The following is a 19,194-nucleotide window of genomic DNA, read 5'->3' on the forward strand; positions in this document are numbered from 1 at the left end:
AGGTTAGACAATGCTGGCCTTGCCAACAATGTCTGCAGCCTCTAAATTATAAATGAGAAACAAATTGCAGATAGAATCATGGAGTAGAATATCACATTGTGAGGGGCCGTTTGGCCCATTATTCCTTTACTATCTAACTGCAAGAGATATCCAAATAATTCTTCCTCGCATCCCATAACAGTGTATCATTTTCATTTTCAGGTAAATATCCAATTTTTTTTTTGCAAGTTGCTAATGTGCTTTTGCGTACTTTCAGGTACATTACATTATCTCCCAATCATCAGCAAACTGATGGAAGCTAGTGTTGATAGTGCTATCAGTCAGCAATAACCTACCCTATCATGCCCTGATTGGGTTTTTGCCAGGGTGACTCTGCTCTAGACCTCATCACAACATTGGTCTGAACATGGACCAAAGAGCTGAATTCCAGTGGTGAGGTGGGAGTGATTCCCCTTGGCATCAAAGTAGCAATGACCAAGTGTGGCATCAAGGCGCTCTGGTAAAACTGAAGTCAGTGGGCATCAAATTCAAAGCGAAGTGTCGCTGGTTGTCAGAAGTCAGTCATTCTAGCACATGGACTTGACTGCAGGAGTTCCTTGGAGCAGTATTTTGGGTTAAGCCATCCTCACCTGCTTTAGCAGTGATCATTTTAGAACTGGGGATGTTCGATGTGATGAATGCACAGTGTTCAATTCTGTTTGCAACTTTTCATTAAATGGAGCAGCCCATGCCTACATCCATCACGATCTAGACAACATTTGGGTTTGGGCTGATTAAGTGGCAACAACTGCCAGGCAATGACCATCTCCAACAACAGTCTGACCACTTACCCTTGATATTCAATGGTGTTGCCATTGCTAAGTTCTCCATCATGAATATCCTGGGGGTTACAATTGATCAGAAACTCCACTGGCCTAGCCACACATATAACTTGGCTTTGGGAGCATGTCAGAGGTTGGATATCCTGCAGTGAGTGACTTGCCACCTGATTCCCCAAGGCTTTCCACCATGTACAAGGCACAAGTCAGAAGTGTGATAGAAAACTCTCCACTGGTTGAGTGCAGTGCCAACAACTCAGGCTTGATCCCATCCAGGATAAAGTGACCTGTTTGATTGGTACCCCAGCAACCACCCTAAGCATTCACTTCCTTCCACCAGTAGCATAAAGAGTGGGTAGTATACGCCATCTACGAAATACACTGAAGTTGGTCATCCAGGTTACTCTTGACAGATCATTAAAACTTCCAGTAATTTTTCTGGATCTTTCACTTATTTATATTAACTATCCTACATTGGTGTCCTCTTAGTGGAAATATTGTCTCCGTATAGTTTCATAGAATTTTTATGGCCCACGAGGCATACTCTTTGCCATCTGGTCAGTGTTGGATTCCCATTAAGGAGAGTGGTCAGTCTCATTCCTTCATACTTTGTCTGTAGTCGGTGAGTAAATTTTCGTCAGTGTCTTCTACTCTTTTCTCCAAACACATACACATGCGTATGCATGCACACCTTTTGCCCAACATTTTGAATCTGCATCCTCTGGAGTATTTATGTATGATCTTCTACACCTCCAGTAAGTCTCACGTTATTCCTTGCTCTAAGGAGAACAAGTTCAGTTTGGTCTAACTCAGCGGCCAAATCACTCATTCATGGAACCATTTTCATATACAGGTAGTTCTGCTATAACACGATTGTTGCATTCTTAAGAAACCTTGTATTACAGAAAATTACATTATAAAAACAATACCCATATCTTTCTGCTTCTCCCCACCCTTTAAAATTGCCTTTTAGTTTGATTCTTTCCTTACTTCTGCCAAAATGTATCACTCTGTATTAAATTTCATCTGTCACTTGTCAGCATTCAACCATCTTATCTGTGCCAACTTGCCATCTGTTACTCCCATTTTCAGTGTTTATCAAACTTGATAAAGCTTGGTGTCATCTGCAAGTTTTGAAATTTCACTCTTCACACACACATCTAATTTATTAATACATATCCCAAAAAGCAGCAGTTACCTCAGCACTGACCATTTCCTAACATCCACCAGTCTGTAAAACAACCATTCACCATGACTGAGTTTTGTCAATATTTTTAATCTATGTTGCCACTGACCACATGATTGTATAGGCCACAGTTCACTAACTATTCCTTTATGTGGAACTTTGTCAAATGCCTCTGGAAAATCCACATAGGTGGCATCTACTGCATCCCTTCATCAGCTTTTCTATTGCTCAATATTCAGCCAGATTAGTCGAACTTGATCTCTGTTTAAGAAATCTATGCTGGCTCTCCTTTATAGACTGAAGGTAGTGTTTTTTATATTCATTATTGTTCATTAAACATTTCATCAATGTTAAATTGAAGAGCCTTTTATGAACAGTGATGTTATAGAATCATAAAATGATACAGCATGGAAACAGGCCATTCGGCCCAACCCGTTCATGCCGACCACTGGGCACCCTTCTGTATTAACCCCATTGTTCAGTATTTGGTCCACAGCCCTCTATTGTGATTCAAATGTTCATCTAGACACTTAAATGCTGTCACCAACCCAGCTTTAACCACTCTCTCAGCCAGTGCATTCCAGATATTTATCACTCTTTAGGTGAAGAATGTCCCCCTTATGTGCTCTCTAAATCTCATCCCCCCTGACCTTTAATCTGTGTCCTCTAGTTTTATCTACCTCTGATATGGAGAAAGATTTCCTGCAGTCTACCCTATCTAACCCTCTCTTTAAACTGAAATAACAAAGGGAGAAGCTGGATATATTCATCAGATCAAAGTGGAGTTTATTGTCAAACACACAAGTACGTGTATGCGCAGGTGCAATGAAAAACTTCTTGGAGCAGCATCACAGGCACATAGCATCATATAAGTAGCATTCACAAGAAAAACATCAATTATACACAATTTTTACAAGAAAGAACAGAATTAGAACAAAAAAAAAGTCAATTTTAATGCACAGTGGTCATAGTGTTGCTGAACATAGTGATTTGGGTTTTGCCAGTTGGTTCAAGAACCGAATCGTTGATTGGAAGTAGCTGTTCTTGAACCTGGTGGTTCAAGATCAGGCAGAGAGAAATGTAGACAGAGAAACAGTTACTGTTTCAGATAGATCATTTTGTTCTCATGATAGATCATCAGCATGAAATATTAGCTCGTTTCTCTCTCCATAGATGCTGCCTGTCCTGCTGGGTATTTCCAGCAGTTTTGTTATTCTTAGTTCTTCCATGATTAATAGTAGTACAAAGTGCTCGTCAAATTTCATCTGTACCCTGCACCTCTATGATTTCCTCTTGGTCACGAACTGGCCTTGACCATTCTCTTACTCTCCGTTTACTATTCATATTACTAGAAGGCTTTTGAATTCCTTTTTATGTTAATTGATATTACTGCATGTTTTTTTAGAGAGTTTTGTATGGTTTTCTTTGTTAGTCAAAGTAATAAGTTGTTTTGCATTTTCCTAATTGTAGTAAATTTTCACCCTTTTCAATGGTTTAATATCGCAAGATTATGTTAGTCACCTGTGCTGAATTCGGTACATCTTGTTTTTTCATAAATCAGTGGTGCACAACAGCTTTTGCTAGGAATTCCTTGCTTGTCCTTGCCAATGAATTCCCACCACATTCTGATGCTGGATTCAGCAGAACACCAATTTCCTGCATTTCTAGAGAGGTTTTTTGAGAAACCCAAGTGCAGAACCTGTGCCACATTTGATCTGGTGCAAGGTCAACAACTCCATTTCAGTGGAGAGAAATAACTCTGAGGTTGACAGGTAAATTGCAATTTTGAGTTGATCTGTTTAAATTTTTTATTGTCTTCATTTTTAATTCTTTAAGAGTAAGATTTAATTTTTGGCTTTTAATATTTTTCCACATTTGGACAAATATGACCCTTGAGCCAGTTGTTGTGCACCACTGGGTTTAGACTCTTAAAGTGAATTGCATTAGCTGAACAACTGATAATGTTTGATTCTCCCTATCATGTTAATTTTGCTCTTCAGATAAACAAAATTAGTGGAGCTGCTGTTTCAACCAGGGGGCGATTCATGAATGCAGATGAGAAACAAATGGCACTACAAGGGTAAGGACTGTTTTGCATTTTGTAATTTATTTCAGAAATGTGTGATTCTAGTACTTCAGGACAAAGCATATCATCCTTGTTATGATGAGCAGTGTGCCTTATTTAAAAGTAATTCAACTGTAACGATTTAATGAAGTTACTCGCTACCAAATATTCTAAAATGAAAATGCTCCTGCGTTTTTTAAAGAAGTTTGTTTGAGAGAAATTGGAAGTTACACGTTCATTTTTGTGTTTTCAGTTTTATATCAAAGGCAGTGAGTAAAAGTTGTGTAGCAGCTATCACAGGAGAAAGGGTACTCTAACATAATATATAGTTAATATATTGATGGCTGCAAGTTTCGGATGAACTATTCAATTGTTTGAAATGGTGTAGGAAATTCTGGAAATCTATTTATTGGTCTTTCAGCACCTGAAAGTGGAAGATTAATATATGTGGTATATATTCTCCTGAGTGCTGATTAATTTTCTGTATAACTTCTGAAATTTTGTTTTGGTCCAATGAAACGTGCTTTTTCTTTCTGCTCCTAACACATTTGGGAGGCCTGATTTTTAAAAAAAATTGGTTATAAAATAGTAATCTGTTGTCACTCAGGAATTCATTGGGAGACTTTAGTTCAAGTTATATTATTGTAACTTTTAAAATTTTCATCTCTAATCTACAACCAAATTGTTTTTGTTAAAATCCAGCACCGCCATTGCTCCCCTATTATCTGCCCCAAAAGTCTCAACATTGAAATCCAGAAACACTTAAATTTGTTTTCTGGGATGCAAGCACAACTACTTTCTGTATCTTTGTGATTGCTGTAGAACATATGGAACATGATGGTGGGAACATATCAAATGTAATGCAATGAAGATTACAATATTTTAGGTCAGATGAGTAAATACCCTGACCAGTACCAACTGAGCCCAATGTAATCCGCTTTACCTTAGCACAGTTTAGAACAGTTTTATATAGGTCACGTGTCAGCATTAGCACTCTTCACTTTGAGTGAGAAGAAAAATGGTTTATCTTTTTTAAAAGTGGACGTGAAAACAGTTTTTAAAAAAATTATTTTTTCAAAGTCTTTATTAATCTAAAATTAAAAGATTTATCCTGTAAAAAGTGTGAAAACATTAATGAAAGCATTAATAAAAACATTTTGTCAAATTAAACACAAAAAAACCCATAATTTTTTAGTGAGTGACTAAAGATTGTCCAGTACCACAAGGTAGTTTTGGATGACAAAAAGACCTTCGTGCAGCTGATTTGACTGTCTAGAAAATTATGGTATTATCTTTGCATGCAATGTCCAATTTCTCAAACACGTTTGGCATTCTGTCCTCAAATATTTTGTGACTAGATAGACTTATTGATCGCCTCCTGAATAAAGATAGCTTTTCCAGTGTCTTTCCCAAATGTGTATGTAATAGTCTGCATCTACCTTTCTGCATTGGTGCATTTGCAAGAATCACCTCCAATTTTCTTTATCTGCAAGTGGGCAAAAATTTGGCAGGTGGTCTATAATTTGGAGGAATGTGAGGTTATGAACTTTGAAGAATGGAAAAGCACAATATTATTTAACTGGAGGGGTACTTCTGCAGTATGAACGGATCTGGTTTCCTCTGACATGAAAAGATGGAAATTAGCATGTATGTACAGGAAGTAGTTATGAAGGCAAATTGCATGTTGATTTATATTGCAGAGAGGATGAAGTATAAAGGGGATGTTGTTCCAACTACAGAGTTTTGGTGAGACTCCACCTAGAGCACTATGTACAATTAATCTCCATATTTAAGAAGGAATATACTTGAGGGCAGTTCAGGGATGTTTCACTAGGTTGGGATGAAAAGTTTGACTTGGGAGGAAAGATTGGTCAGGTTTAACCTGTGCAACTGCAGTTTAAAAAAATTGAAACAAGATTCTGAGGGGACTTGACAGATGGTGGGAGGATGCTTCCTGAGGAGATGAGGAATTTCTGAGTGTCTGTGAATCTCTGGAATTCTCTAATCCATTGAAAAGTTGAAGCTTAATCACTGAATGTATTCAGGACTGAAATAGACACATGTTGGTTCTATAAGGGAGGCATAGGATAATGGGGAACAGGCAAGAGAGTGAAATTAAGGCTAAGATCAGATCAGTCATGATATTATTAAAATGCATAGCAAAAGTGAGATTTTTTAATGTTCTTTGCTAATTATCTTGTGTACCACCTGAGATATCTTTGGTTTGTATAGAATATCACGTGGTATGATATATTTCTTATTTGGACACCCTCTGCCTAATGAGTACAGGTGACCCCTGTTATACGGGGAGGAGGTTGTGTTCCTAGAAAATTGTCCATTTCAGGAATTTCTATAATGTGAAGCTGTGTGATCTGCGCGTGCATCAAGAAATACGAGTTGAAAAAATACTAACTTTGTGTTTATTTATTTACTATTTTACATAAGTTCTGTGAGAGTAAATTTTATTCCATAACTCAAATTTTTGGTTCATGCTTTGTGTATTCTGTAAGAGTGAATTTCTGTTACCTGAATGGCTGTAATGCGGGGGTCTCCTGTAATTCTTTTGAAATTACGTACTTGTGTTATTAGGGCCTGTATCTTGTAATGATAAATAATGTGAAACAGGATTTTTTTAATGAGCATAGATACAAAGTTTAAAAATGGACTTTATTTGAGCTTTTTACTGCAATGCATGAAGAAATATTGTGATCCAAATGTATAATTTGTAAATGAAGTAAACTTAATACTATTTTCATAAAGAAGCCAAAATCGGACAGGGTCCTTAAGGAATATAAGGAAAGCAGGAGAGAAATCAAGAAGGGAATTAAAAACAATAAGGTAGCTAGGGAGACAGTAGGACTACTGAAGGGTAAAGGAGGGAATTTATGCATGGAGCCAGACAGAGGATATGGGCGAGGTACTAAATGAGTACTTGTAATCGATTTTCACCAAGCAGAAGGACATGGGGGAAAAGTGAGATCAGTGTGGGGTATATTCATAATCTAGGATATGTTGAGATCAAGAAGGTAGTGGTATTGGGTCTGTTGAAGAACATTAAGTCCCCAGGGCTTGATGAGATCTACCCCAGGTTATTGAGAGGTAAGAGAGGAGTTTGCTTGGTCCTTGACAAAGATTTTTGTATCCTCTCCAGCCACAGGCAAGGTCCCAGTGCACCGGAGAGTAACCAATGTTGTTCCTTTGTTTAAGAAAGGCATAGGGATAATCCAGGAAATTATAGGCCAATGAGCCTCGCATTAGTGCTAGGAAAGTAATAGGAGAGGGTTTGTAGAGATAGAATTTACTAATATTTGGAAAAGCATGAAATTATTAGCGACAGTCAGCGTGGCTTTGTGCGGGGCAGATCATGCCTAGGCCTGACAAACTTTATTGAGTTTTTTGAGGAGGTAATAAAGGTGATTGATGAGGGTAGGGCAGTGAATGTTGTCTACATGAACTTTAGTGAGACATTTCACAAGGTCCTTCATTGTAGGCTGATCCAGAAGATGACGATGCATGGGATCCACGCTGATTTGGTAATTTGGATTCCGAATTGGCTTACCATAGAAGACAGAGGGCAGTGGTGGAAGGGGTTATTATGGATTGGAGGTCTGTGACCAGTGGGGTTCCACAGGGATCTGCGCTGGGACCTCAGTTGTTTTGATACATGTAATGGACTTGGATGAAAATGTAAGTGAGCTGGTTAGTAATTTTGCAGACAACACAAAAATTTGGCAGAGTTGTGGATAGTGAGGAAGGTTGTTGAAGGGTACAGCAGGATATAGATCAGGTGGTAATATGAATGGAAAAATGGCAGATGGAGATAAATCCGGACAAATGCGAGGTATTGCACTTTGGGAGGTCAAATGTAAGAGAGGAGTATACAGTAAATGGCAGGATCCTTAGTAGTATTGATGTACAGAGGGATCTTGAGGTGCAAGTCCACAGCTCTCTGAAAATGGCAACATAAATAGATAGGGTGGTAAAGGAGGAGTATGGCATACTTCATTGGTTGGGATGTTGAATACAAAAGTCGGGAAGTTATGTTGCAGCTATATAAAAGTTTGGTGTTACTGCATTTGGAGTATTGGGTGCAGTTCAGGTTGCCACATTATAGGAAGGATGTGGAGGTTTTGGAAAGTGTGCAGAAGAGATTCACCAGAATGCTGCTGGGATTAAATAGTATTAGACATAAGGAGAGGTTGGACAAACTTGGATTGTTTTCTCTGGAGCATCAGAGTCTGAGTGGGAACCTGATAGGGATTTATAAAATTATGAGAGGCTTCGATAGGGTAGGTAGTCAGTCTTTTTCCCAGGGTAGAGATGTCGAATACTAAAGGGCATAGCTTTGAGGTGAGTGGGAAAATTTTTAAGGAGATGTGTGGGGTAAGTTTTTTTTTACACAGTGGTAGGTGCCTGGAATGCGCTGCTAGGAATGGTGGTGGAACCGGACATGATAGTGGTGTTTAAGAGGCAATTATGCAAGCACATTAACGTGCAGGGAATGGAGGGATGTGGATCATGTGCAAGCAGATAGATTTAGTTTAATTTGGTATCATGTTTGGCACAGACATGGTGGGTCTAAGGGCCTGTTCCTGTGCTATGTTCTATAATTATAATTATATGGCTAAGATGTCAGTACTAGTTATGTAGTAGTATTCCTAACTCCAGCTGTGAGTTTAACACCCATTCCAGGGACTTGCTTAAAATCTGCTCAACACTGCAGTGTATCATGCCACTACTAATGGAGGTCAAATGTTAAACTAAAGGCTGACCTGTCTGCTTTGGCCTTAAGGAATCCTGTGGAATTTTCAAAGAAGAGCAATAAAGCCTTTTCAATATTTAACTTGCAACCAGCATCACAAAAACGGATCATTTTGTGATTATTGTTTTGTTGTTTATGGATTCTGTCATTGTGCAGATTGGCTGTTACATTTTCTACATTCTAAATTCGGAAGAATTTAATTGGCTTTTTGGATGTCCCTGAAGTTGTGAAAGGTGCTGTGTAAATGTAAATTATTTTTTTCCCCAATGTTTTTATTTGGAAGCATGTTTGTGAAATTTGCTAATTGTTACCTCAGCCAGAATGTTGACCTGGCAAATATTTATCCTTCAAGCAACATCTCCAAAACAAGATTATCCATTCATCGTTTTTACTGTGTTTCTTACATTACAGCAGTGTGCTTCAAAAGTACCTAGTTAGTGATAATACACTTCGTGATGTCTTGAGATCATGAAATTTACAGATGCTAATCTTACTTCATTTTGTACAAGTTTTCTTTGCGTAACTCATCAGTTATTTGTAGATAATTCACTCAAACAGGTAATTAGGATTATATTTTATGTAATAGAAGGATGAAGTTTCATTTATATATGGAACTGTTGTAATGCATTAGCAATACTTAAGTTAAAGCGCTATAAGTCAATAATTTATCTTTCTTTAGGGATCGACCCCTCTACCTTTGCATACAGGCACAGACGCAGAAGAGTGTGGACAGTAAGACTTGTTGAAATTGCTAAGTGTCTAATTTTCACTGATTTAAAATTAAATCATTTTTCTGTTACCTGGACAATCTGTTGTGATTGTTAAAGCTGAAGAGCATAAGTAATAGCCTTTTTTATATATAATAAATAGGTTTGTTTTAATTACCATAAATTAGGTTATTATCATTTATAGTTGTATTTCTAATTTTCTTTCTTGTGAAGGCGTTAGTTCATTGTGGGGCTATCGTTCCATGGACCCCGTAACTCCAAATGGTCATTATTGTTATATGAGCCTGCTGCTCCAAGGCCATCGAGACTGAGCTTAATTTTTTTTACCATGGCAAGTCGGCTCAGGAGCAGCATCCTTGGTTCATATTTTATCCTTGTCACTGAAGCCTTTGGGTTAATATCACCCCACAGAATTCCCTCGAGCCCACAATAAATTTAGCTAACCATAAACAGGAGAACAAAATCTGTCTTGGCTGAATCAGTCAGCAGGTAAACCAGCAGGGACTGTTTCAGCTTCTAAATTGCATGGAGTGTTGAACATAGATGTGTAACATGAGCTGTCCTTCGGAAAAAATAGATTGTTACAAAACATTATACTCTGAATTCGTATCACAAACTGGCATGGAAATTGGTCCTTTGGCCCACTGAGTCTGTGCCAACCATCAGATACCCATTTACACTAATCCCATATTTATTCTCCCCACATTCCCATCACCACCCCTGATTGACCAATTCATGTACCAACCTGTACGCCTTTGAAATGTGGGAAGAAACTGGAGCAGTTGGAGGAAGCCCACACGGTCACAGAGAAAACATTAAAATTCCGCACAGACAGCACCGGAGGTCAGGATTGAACCCAGGTCACTGGAGCTGTAAGGCAGTAGTGCTACTAGCTGCGCCACTGCACTTTGATTGATAATAATAGACATCTCACGAAAAATTTCTACAAGGGGAAGTAACACATTTTATCTTTCAGATGTGACAGGATTTCATATACAATAGAGACACTGCTGTTTTTGAAGATGATGAGCACCATGTTCCTATTGTAAAGTAAAAACTGTAATGAATTTGTTACCAAGTTACAGCTTAATGCAGGCTTTTTAATAATGCAAAACTGCTGATCAACTTCTGTGATAGTGTAATCAATCCAGCAGATCATTCATCTATTAATACAGTAGATTTTATAGCATCTGTTTGGATTTGGATGGAAGATTTTTTGTAAGCATTCATAGAATTGTCTTACCTGTAGTTACTCAGTGTACTTTTCTAGAAAATTGATGTGCATTAACTACAGATTTTTTTTCTCCATCTCAGGGGCTGTGAACAGGATTAAAGAGATCATTGGTGAAGCGCTAGCAAAAGAAGCCATTAAACAGCCACTTCCACCAGTAGTGACCTCTACTGCAAGAAGCAGTCCGATGACTGCACATAACTCTCCATTTAGCACTTTGCCTCAGTTACAGCCAGGGGTATGTATGATTTTGCCTAAATTTGGGTGTTAGGGTTGGAATGTATGTTTGCTTTTCATTTTGAAGCAATTTATTTTATTGTGAATGTAACAGCATATTGCACTATTATTTTATCAGATTTACCTAAAACTAAGGGAGATTTAAAAAGTGTGCAGGTAGTCCAACACACTTCCTGAACTTTTGAAGTTTCATAATTATACAAAATTTACACTTTGCAGTCCAATAAATTGAAGCTTCCCCTTGTTAATAGGGTTGGAGTATAGATACCTTTTTAAAACTACATTGCAAAATTGGTTAATAGAGGTACAGATGAATAAAGCCACACATAACCAAACTGTAGCGCAGAATTGAAGTGAAGCAATTTATTTAATTGTCAGCATTTTGCAATATTAATGTATCAGATTTACCTAAAACTAGGGGAAATTTAAAAAGTTAGCATTTCCTGAACACTTAAAGATTTTTTGCACAGAATTTGCACTCTGCCATCTGATAGTTAAGACTTTCTCTTGTTACTGTGTAAAGTTAGTAAAAGCTTGACTTTTTGATGTACGTGGACAGTTGCTGTTTGTGTGAAGAAGACAATTTTACATTGAATTAATAGAATAGTGTAAATCCACACTTAATCATTAGTTGCATTCATATTTTTCTTTTTTAAAATCTGTCAAAGGAAAAGGTCAACAGTGTTGAGCATGAAAATTTTCCTCTTTGTATGTAAGTTGGTGAGGCTACGTTTGAAATATTATGTTCAGTTTTGGTCATCCTGCTACAGGAAAGATGCCATTAATTTGGAAAGCGTGCAGAGGAGATTTACAAGGACATTGCCGGGACTCGAGGGACTGACTTGTGGAGAGAGGTTGAGCAGGCTGGGGCTTTATTAGTTGGAGGGTAGGAGAATGAGGAGTGATCTTACAGAGGTGTATAAAATCATGAGGGGCACAGATGGGGTGAAAGCACACAGTCTTTTTCTCAGGATTGGGGAATTTAAGTAGTCAGTTAACCTACTAGTGTGTCTTTGGGATGTGGAAAGAGACTGAAGTTTCACCAGACGTGGTCAAGGGACTAATATGCAAATTAAGAGGGACAGAACCTGCGGTCAAGATTGAACCTGTGTTGCTGGAGTTGAGAGACAGCAGCGCCAACTGCTATGCCACACACAAGACTCTTTCATTGTCTGTCTAAGCTGGAGTTGCCTTTTACCTCGGGACTAAAATTCCAAGGGTACAACTGACCAATCTAGTCCAACATTTAGAACATAGAACAATTACAGCACAATTCAGGCCTTTTGGCCCACAAAGCTGTGCCGAACATGTCCCTACCCTAGAAATTACTAGGCTACAGAGATCTTTGTTCTTGTGAACATTTGCCAAGCTTGTTAAGTATTAAATTGTCAGTTAACAAATCTTTTTGTTGAAGTGGGAGAAAAAAGCATTATTTCACAGTGTAAACTTATGAACATGCTGTTAAATTGTGTATATTCTCCCCTTTCCCCCTAATTACCGGAACCGGTGTCAGATACCACAATAACACACTTGCATGTCATGAAAGTAAAATACTACTTGAATTTATTTTACCTCTTGCTTTGAACCCTCTCCTAACTGGGAGCCTGACTATTATTTGGAATTTATCCTTTCAATGTTGATTGTTTACTGAAAATGTTTATAAATTGAATTTTTAAACTGATCTGATGAATTCAGCATGTTTCAAAGTATTCAAAGCTATATCAAAGCCCAATAAAAAGTTTTTAATTTTAATCCTATTTGTAAATTACATTTTTTATTATGAATGACTATCTTGATTAACCTAAGTTAATTTTCACTTTCCGCAGTTGCTTTGGAGTAGGATTGCGAGTACAGAGTGTAGTTATGATACAACTTTACTAGTAGTCCAGAGACCTGCACTAATAATCTGGGACTAATTCAGATCTCACTTTTTTGGACTGAGAAACTTAAATTCAGTTAAATAAACTGGAATAAAACACCGGTGGCATGAATGGTAATGGAATACTGCATTGTTCTGAAAACTCGTATGGTTCACTCATGTCTATTGGTGAAAGAAATTTGTTGTCAGCTGATCTGGCCTATATGTAACTCCAGACCTAGAGAAAAGTGTTTGCCTGGCGCCCCTCTTTGTCACTGAGATGGTCTATCAGTTATATCACTCAGTTATACCAAACTGCTAAGTTGAAAAATTGGAATAAAACCAGACACCATCTGACAATGATATCAACATCAATTTGGGTTTGACAAAGATGCACCCAGCCCTGTTTACTCTGCCAGGTCTTCCTCACAAACATATGCCCGAATTTTGAGAACTGTGTCTCAAGCCACTTAAATAGCAGCATGATAAAGTCTCACTCTCGGAATCATACTTTTAAGATCAGAGTGCTATCGCTGTTCTTGGATGTGCTGACTCACTGATAGGACGGAAGCACTAGGAGTGGGAAAGTATTAGCAATGAGACAAGAGAAGTGGCTCGGAGTCGTCAATGTTGACTCCAATTAGAACTAACTTTGGTTTTATTGTAGTCCAGTTATAACACTGGCTTCAATTCAATAAAGTGGAAAATTGTTCAGGTGTGCCTTTCCTCCCCCCCCCCCCCCCCCCAAAAAGGCTAAATACCACGCAGCCCACTCTCAATCATTGTCAAAGTGATGTAAGGTGTCATTGACAAGTGGCACTGACTCCCCTATAACCGGCTCACTGATGCCCAGTTTGGGTTTCATCGAGATCATGCTGCTCCAGACTTCCTCACGGAAATGGGTGAAGTCAGACTAACTGTCTTTGATATAAAAGACAACATCTGACTGTAGAATCAAAGAGCTCTGATAAAACTGAAGACAATAGGCATTAAGAGGAAAATACTTCTATGGTTGGAGACATACCTTGCACTAAGGAAGATGGTTGCTGTTGTTGGAGGTCAATCATACTAGCCCTGAGACATCACTGCAGGAGTTTTCTCAGAGCAATTTTCAAGGATCCCAAGCCCAAAGATCCTTTTCTTTCAATGGCTCTCTGACATGTCAGAAGTGGGGCTGTGCATTCAATGAAAATTCTTAATTCCATTTGCAACTTGTCAGCAGATGAGACAGTGCAGCAAGACCTAGACAAACTTGATTAGTCACCTACTTTTAACATTCAATGACATCACTGTCACACCCCCAGTGCCGCACCCCCAACCACATGAACATAGTGAGCAGGATAGAGGTTGGGTATCCTGCACAAGTGACTCATCAAAGTCTATCCACCATCTAAAAGGCATGATGGAATGTTCTCTGCTTGCATTGTTGAGTGTAAAATCACTCGACAAAGCAGCCCATGTCATGGGTACTTCATCTACCACCCAAGACATTCATTTGCTCTATCTCTGGCACTCAACACTTCCCAAACCTGTGGCTTCTAACACAAAAGACAAGCACAACAGATGCATGAGAATGGCACCACATCATTCAGACTTTGAAAGCACTACTGTCATTTCTTCATTCTTGCTGGGTCTAAATTCTGGAACTCCCTACCCAATATTATTGTGCAAGTATTTTTTACCAGAAGGGTTCCATTGATTTGAGACGTTGACTGTCAAACACCACCAGGGCAAATAGAGATGGATAATAAATGTTGACTTTGCCAGGGATGTCTGGAAAAAAACAATAAATGAAATAAAATGTAGACTGCATAGAGGCAGGAAATCAAATTTTGATCATATGCTGGGATTTGGATGGGCCAAGGCCTTTTGATGCTTTATGTACCAATTGTTTCTATATTACTGTTTTTACACTATATTTGATGAGAACAAATAAGTTCCAATAACATTTAACTCGTCGAATGAAGTGACAGTGATTAGTGTTGCCCAGTGTAAGGCGAACAGGAGGGTGATTTAGAACACACCCTTCTCTATTATATTCATCTGGGTAACCCTTAACCAGCTTATCTTACTGGAGGACATTTTTACATTGCAGTTTTTCTGGACCCTCAGCAAACAATGAAAAAAGGTTTGCTCAAAAGAATGTGAACACTTTACATAAAATGTGAATGTGATTTTGATGATTTAGCTTGGTACTTCACAATGAAGGGAAAAAATTTAGAAAGAGATTGGAGTAGCATAGTGTATTTTGTGCTCACCTTAGTTCTGTATGTTGAAATCTATTTTTTGTTTCTCATTACAGATGCATTTTGTTCAGGACAAAATATTTGTAGGTTTAGAGCATGCTCCTCCAAATTTCAATGCAAAAGAAAAAGTGGAGGGCCCAGGAGGGTCATTTCTGCAGCATATTCAGAATGAAACAGGAGCCAAAGTTCACCTGCGGGGCAAAGGGTCAGGGTTCATTGAGCCAACATCTGGAAGGGAGGCATTTGAACCAATGTATATTTATATCACGTAAGTTTAACTTGCTAAAGTATATAAGCAAAATTCTTAATAACGAATTTCTGAGAGACTGCAATTATTCTACTCCAGCTTAGTTCTACTGCTGCTTTAATATTTAATTGTTATAAGGCAACATGAGTGGAGCTTGTCACTATGCAGGACAAGTTATTGCACTTCCTTGGCATCCCATTTGCCACTGTAAACATTTGCTTCCACTACCACTGCAGTGTGTATTGTCTACAAGATGCACTGCAGTAACTTGCTAAGGTTTCTTTAGCAGCAACTTGCAAACGTATAGTCACTACTGCCTAGAATAACGAGCAGCAGACACCACCATCAATTCCACCAACTGATAGTTCCCTGGTAAATCATGCCGTTTTGACTGAACAATATATTGCCTTTCCCTTATCATCAGAGAGTCAAAATCCTTGGTGTTCTCTACCATACATGCACTGTGGGGTACCTTCAGCACAGGGACGGCAGAAGTTCAAAAGGTTGACACACACATTTTCAGGAAGGGCAATTAGGGATGAGCAATAAATGCTGACCTTGTCATCAATGATATATCCCATGAATCGAATAAAAAAAATTGCAAAGGGATATTATTTCTTAATAAAAGCAGTAGGAATTTTGTGAAAATTGGCACGAATAACTGAAAATAGTGACAAATGTTTTTTTTAAATTGAGGGTTTCTGTAGATCTCCCATTGTTTGTTTTGGTGGCTGAACAGTGCAGCCATCCACTTGCAAAGTTCTCTTCCATCTCAAATTAATTTAGACCTGTGTATCTATATATAAGCATGTAAATTATGATATGGAATTGTTAACACTTTGTATTGTAATGTAGGGCATACTCTGGAAACTGTATGTTTGTTGAGAATGTTATATAGTTACAAGTAGATGCTACAAGTTTCCCTCCGATAAGATCTTGTTAGGATTTGCAAGCCAGCGCGGTGATCATCAGGTTGGAAGTGAAATGATTACATCTGAGCCCGTGTTTGCATGCTCAGTGTGTGCATATATTAAGGGAGGTGGTTATTGTGCTGCATTTGGGAATTTGGCTAATTTCTCAGTCTTCTCCACAAACCATCTCACTTCCCCACCACACTGACTGCTAGAAAGAGTTGGAGTAAACTGTAGTGGCATCATGTTTCTTTTGCTAAAACTGGGTTTTGAACCTGCAACTTCCCTATCTATCATCTTATTGTAACATCAAACCATCTTTTGTATGGGAGATTAAATAGAGGTTTCCTTTGCTTGTCTACGTAGGTGTATAAAATTCTAAACCTTTTGTTCTCCAGATATAAGCATGATTTCCTCTCATGTCCTGGCTATCATTCACCTCCTACTTAATATTACCAGAAAGATTCCCTGGATTTCTGTTTTTTGGAACCGTTCTGTTTTTTGTAAGATCTTGCATATAAAATTGGCTACTGCGTTCACCTACCAAAGGCGTGGAATGCACTTCTGAAAAAAATTCTTTGTACGATCTTCTGTGCTATCTCTTAGGAAGTTCTTCTTGCCAGCAGCCATCAGGAAACTTTATTTGCTCTAAAAGTTCATAAAATTACATTGCTTTTTGTGTACTACCCTGGGTGATTGTTGCCACATTAGAAACTGTGAAGCCAGGCTTAAGCAAAGTGAATATTCAGTGTCTGTTATGTTTTTCTTTATGTAGAAAGCTATAACTTTTTTGTTTCTACAGTCATCCTAAACCAGAAGGTTTGGCATCGGCAAAAACACTGTGTGAAAACTTGCTTCAGACGGTGAGTGGAATCCTATTGGATCCTTTAGTCAGCTTTGTATGTAGGAAAGCTATTATGATGCACAGTGGATAAGAATCTACAGTCAGATGTATAGGAGTGGACCATCAGACTCACCATTTGTTGGCTTCTTAACAGATAGTAATGACTGCAATGATGAAACCATCAAACTCCCAATGGAGTCCAGTCTCCAGCTCCAGTGAACCTTGTGCTGTGCCGTTGACACTGATGCATAGAGGAGATCACATCATCAACCCTTTCACATGCTGATGACACCAGTCTTAAATAAGCAACCCCCCCAAAAAAAATAGGTTTTTCAACTAAGTCATGGATCTCCCAAGTTGGTTTTTTTACTTGAGTTGTGGGACATTCTACCTTTGATATTTGAGCTGTGAAGCTTAATGTTTGCTAAATAAAAAAAAAATTTCCCCAGGAATTTCAGAGTCATAGAATTGTACAGGCCCTTCAGTCCTCTGTGTGTAGGCTAATCATCATGCATATCTGTACTAAACCCACTTGCCTGTGTTAATTCCTTATCCCTTTATACCCTGCTCATTCAAGTGCCTGTCCAGATGCCTCTTAAATGTTGTTACTTTTCCTGTCAACATCACCACCTCTGGCAGCTCATTTCAGATACCAGCTACTCTATTCTTGTATAATGCCTCGGCCAATGAAGGCAAGCCTACTGCTTTGTCTACCTGTGCCGCCACTTTCAAGGAACTATGTACTTGTACCCCAACGTCTTGTTCAGTACGGGTCCTCCCCAGCTTACAACAGGGTTCTGTTCCTGATAGTTGTTCATAACCTGAACAGTTTGCAAGTTGGAAATGCGGTCGCCTGCGTAACGTAGGCCAACCAAGAGCAACGCGTAGATAAACCAGCACATTTAACTCAGCCATTCAAATATTATCATGAACAAAGTTCCCATACTGCAGAAGATGCCTGCACACCTACAGCAGCCGGCATTATCCATTCTGCTGGTCTCCACAACGTTCCTTGGTATGTGCAGTTGTATATAAGTCGGTATTGTTATCTGGAGACGACCTGCAACTCCCCAGGGCCCTGCCATTCACTGTGTATGTCCTGGCCTGGTTTAACTTCCCAAAATGCATCACTTTGCACTTGTATGAGTTAACTTCAGTCAACCATTCCCTTGCCACTTTCTCAATTGATCTTGGGCAGGACAGTAGACAACCTCCTTCACTGTCCATTACACTACCAATTTTGGTGTCAACTGCAAACTTACTAATCATGCTATGTCATTCTCTTCTAATTCGTTAATATATGCTTCAAACAATGATGGATCCAGCACTAGTCCCTGTGGCACACCACTGGTCACTGGCCTCTGATCTGAAAACAACCCTCCATTCCCTCCCTCTGCCTCCTACGACCAAGGCAATTTTGTATCTAATTGGCTAGCTCACCTTGGATCCCATGTGTTCTAATCTTCCAGACCAACCTACTGTGCAGGACCTTGTCAAAGGCCTTGCTAAAATCCAGATAGACAACATCTACCACCCCACCCTTGTCAATCCTCTTGGTCACCTCTCAATCAAAAAAAAACTCAATCAAAATCGTGAGACATGATTTCCCACACACAAAGCCAAGCTGACTCTCCGTAATCAGTCTTTGCCATTTGAAATGCAAATAAATCCTCTTTCAGAATTCCTTACAATATCTGCACTACTAATCAGGGACAATATCACAGCAGTACTCAGAGGGGACATAATGGAGCGCTCGTCTACTGAAAGGTGCAATTACTCTGATGGAATTATACTACAGACAGCACCACCCCCATAGCCTCCGGGACATTGAGGAACAGATATGCAGGCAGATTAGGGAAAGGTGTAAAACTAATAGGGTTGTTGTTGTGCGGGTCTTCAACTTCCCTGATATAAACTGGGACCTCCTTAGTATAAGAGGTTTAGATGGGGCAGAATTTGTTCAGTGCATCCAGGAGGGTTTCTTAAATCAATATGTAGATTGTCCAACAAGAGGAGGGGCAGTACTGGACCTCGTATTGGGTAACGAGCCTGGTCAGGTGG

The 19,194-nt window shown here is 38.9% G+C and overlaps 1 protein-coding gene across 3 annotated transcripts in view; it reads left to right on the plus strand.

Annotated features, from left to right (window-relative positions):
- Nucleotides 1-19,194, plus strand: part of LOC127572203 (KH homology domain-containing protein 4-like) — a 53,156-nt gene that overhangs the window by 12,621 nt on the left and 21,341 nt on the right. For all 3 annotated transcript variants that reach the window (XR_007956603.1, XM_052019134.1, XM_052019133.1), the window contains exons 4-8: nt 4,005-4,084; nt 9,511-9,563; nt 10,874-11,028; nt 15,188-15,399; nt 17,092-17,152. Coding sequence is in view for 2 of the 3 variants with exons in the window: in XM_052019134.1 (XP_051875094.1) it covers nt 4,005-4,084; nt 9,511-9,563; nt 10,874-11,028; nt 15,188-15,399; nt 17,092-17,152 (561 nt within the window). In the remaining variant the exon portion in view is untranslated. The remainder of the gene's footprint in view (nt 1-4,004; nt 4,085-9,510; nt 9,564-10,873; nt 11,029-15,187; nt 15,400-17,091; nt 17,153-19,194) is intronic.

The sequence above is a fragment of the Pristis pectinata genome, chromosome 7 (assembly GCF_009764475.1).
Source record: "Pristis pectinata isolate sPriPec2 chromosome 7, sPriPec2.1.pri, whole genome shotgun sequence".
Lineage (NCBI taxonomy): Eukaryota > Metazoa > Chordata > Chondrichthyes > Rhinopristiformes > Pristidae > Pristis > Pristis pectinata.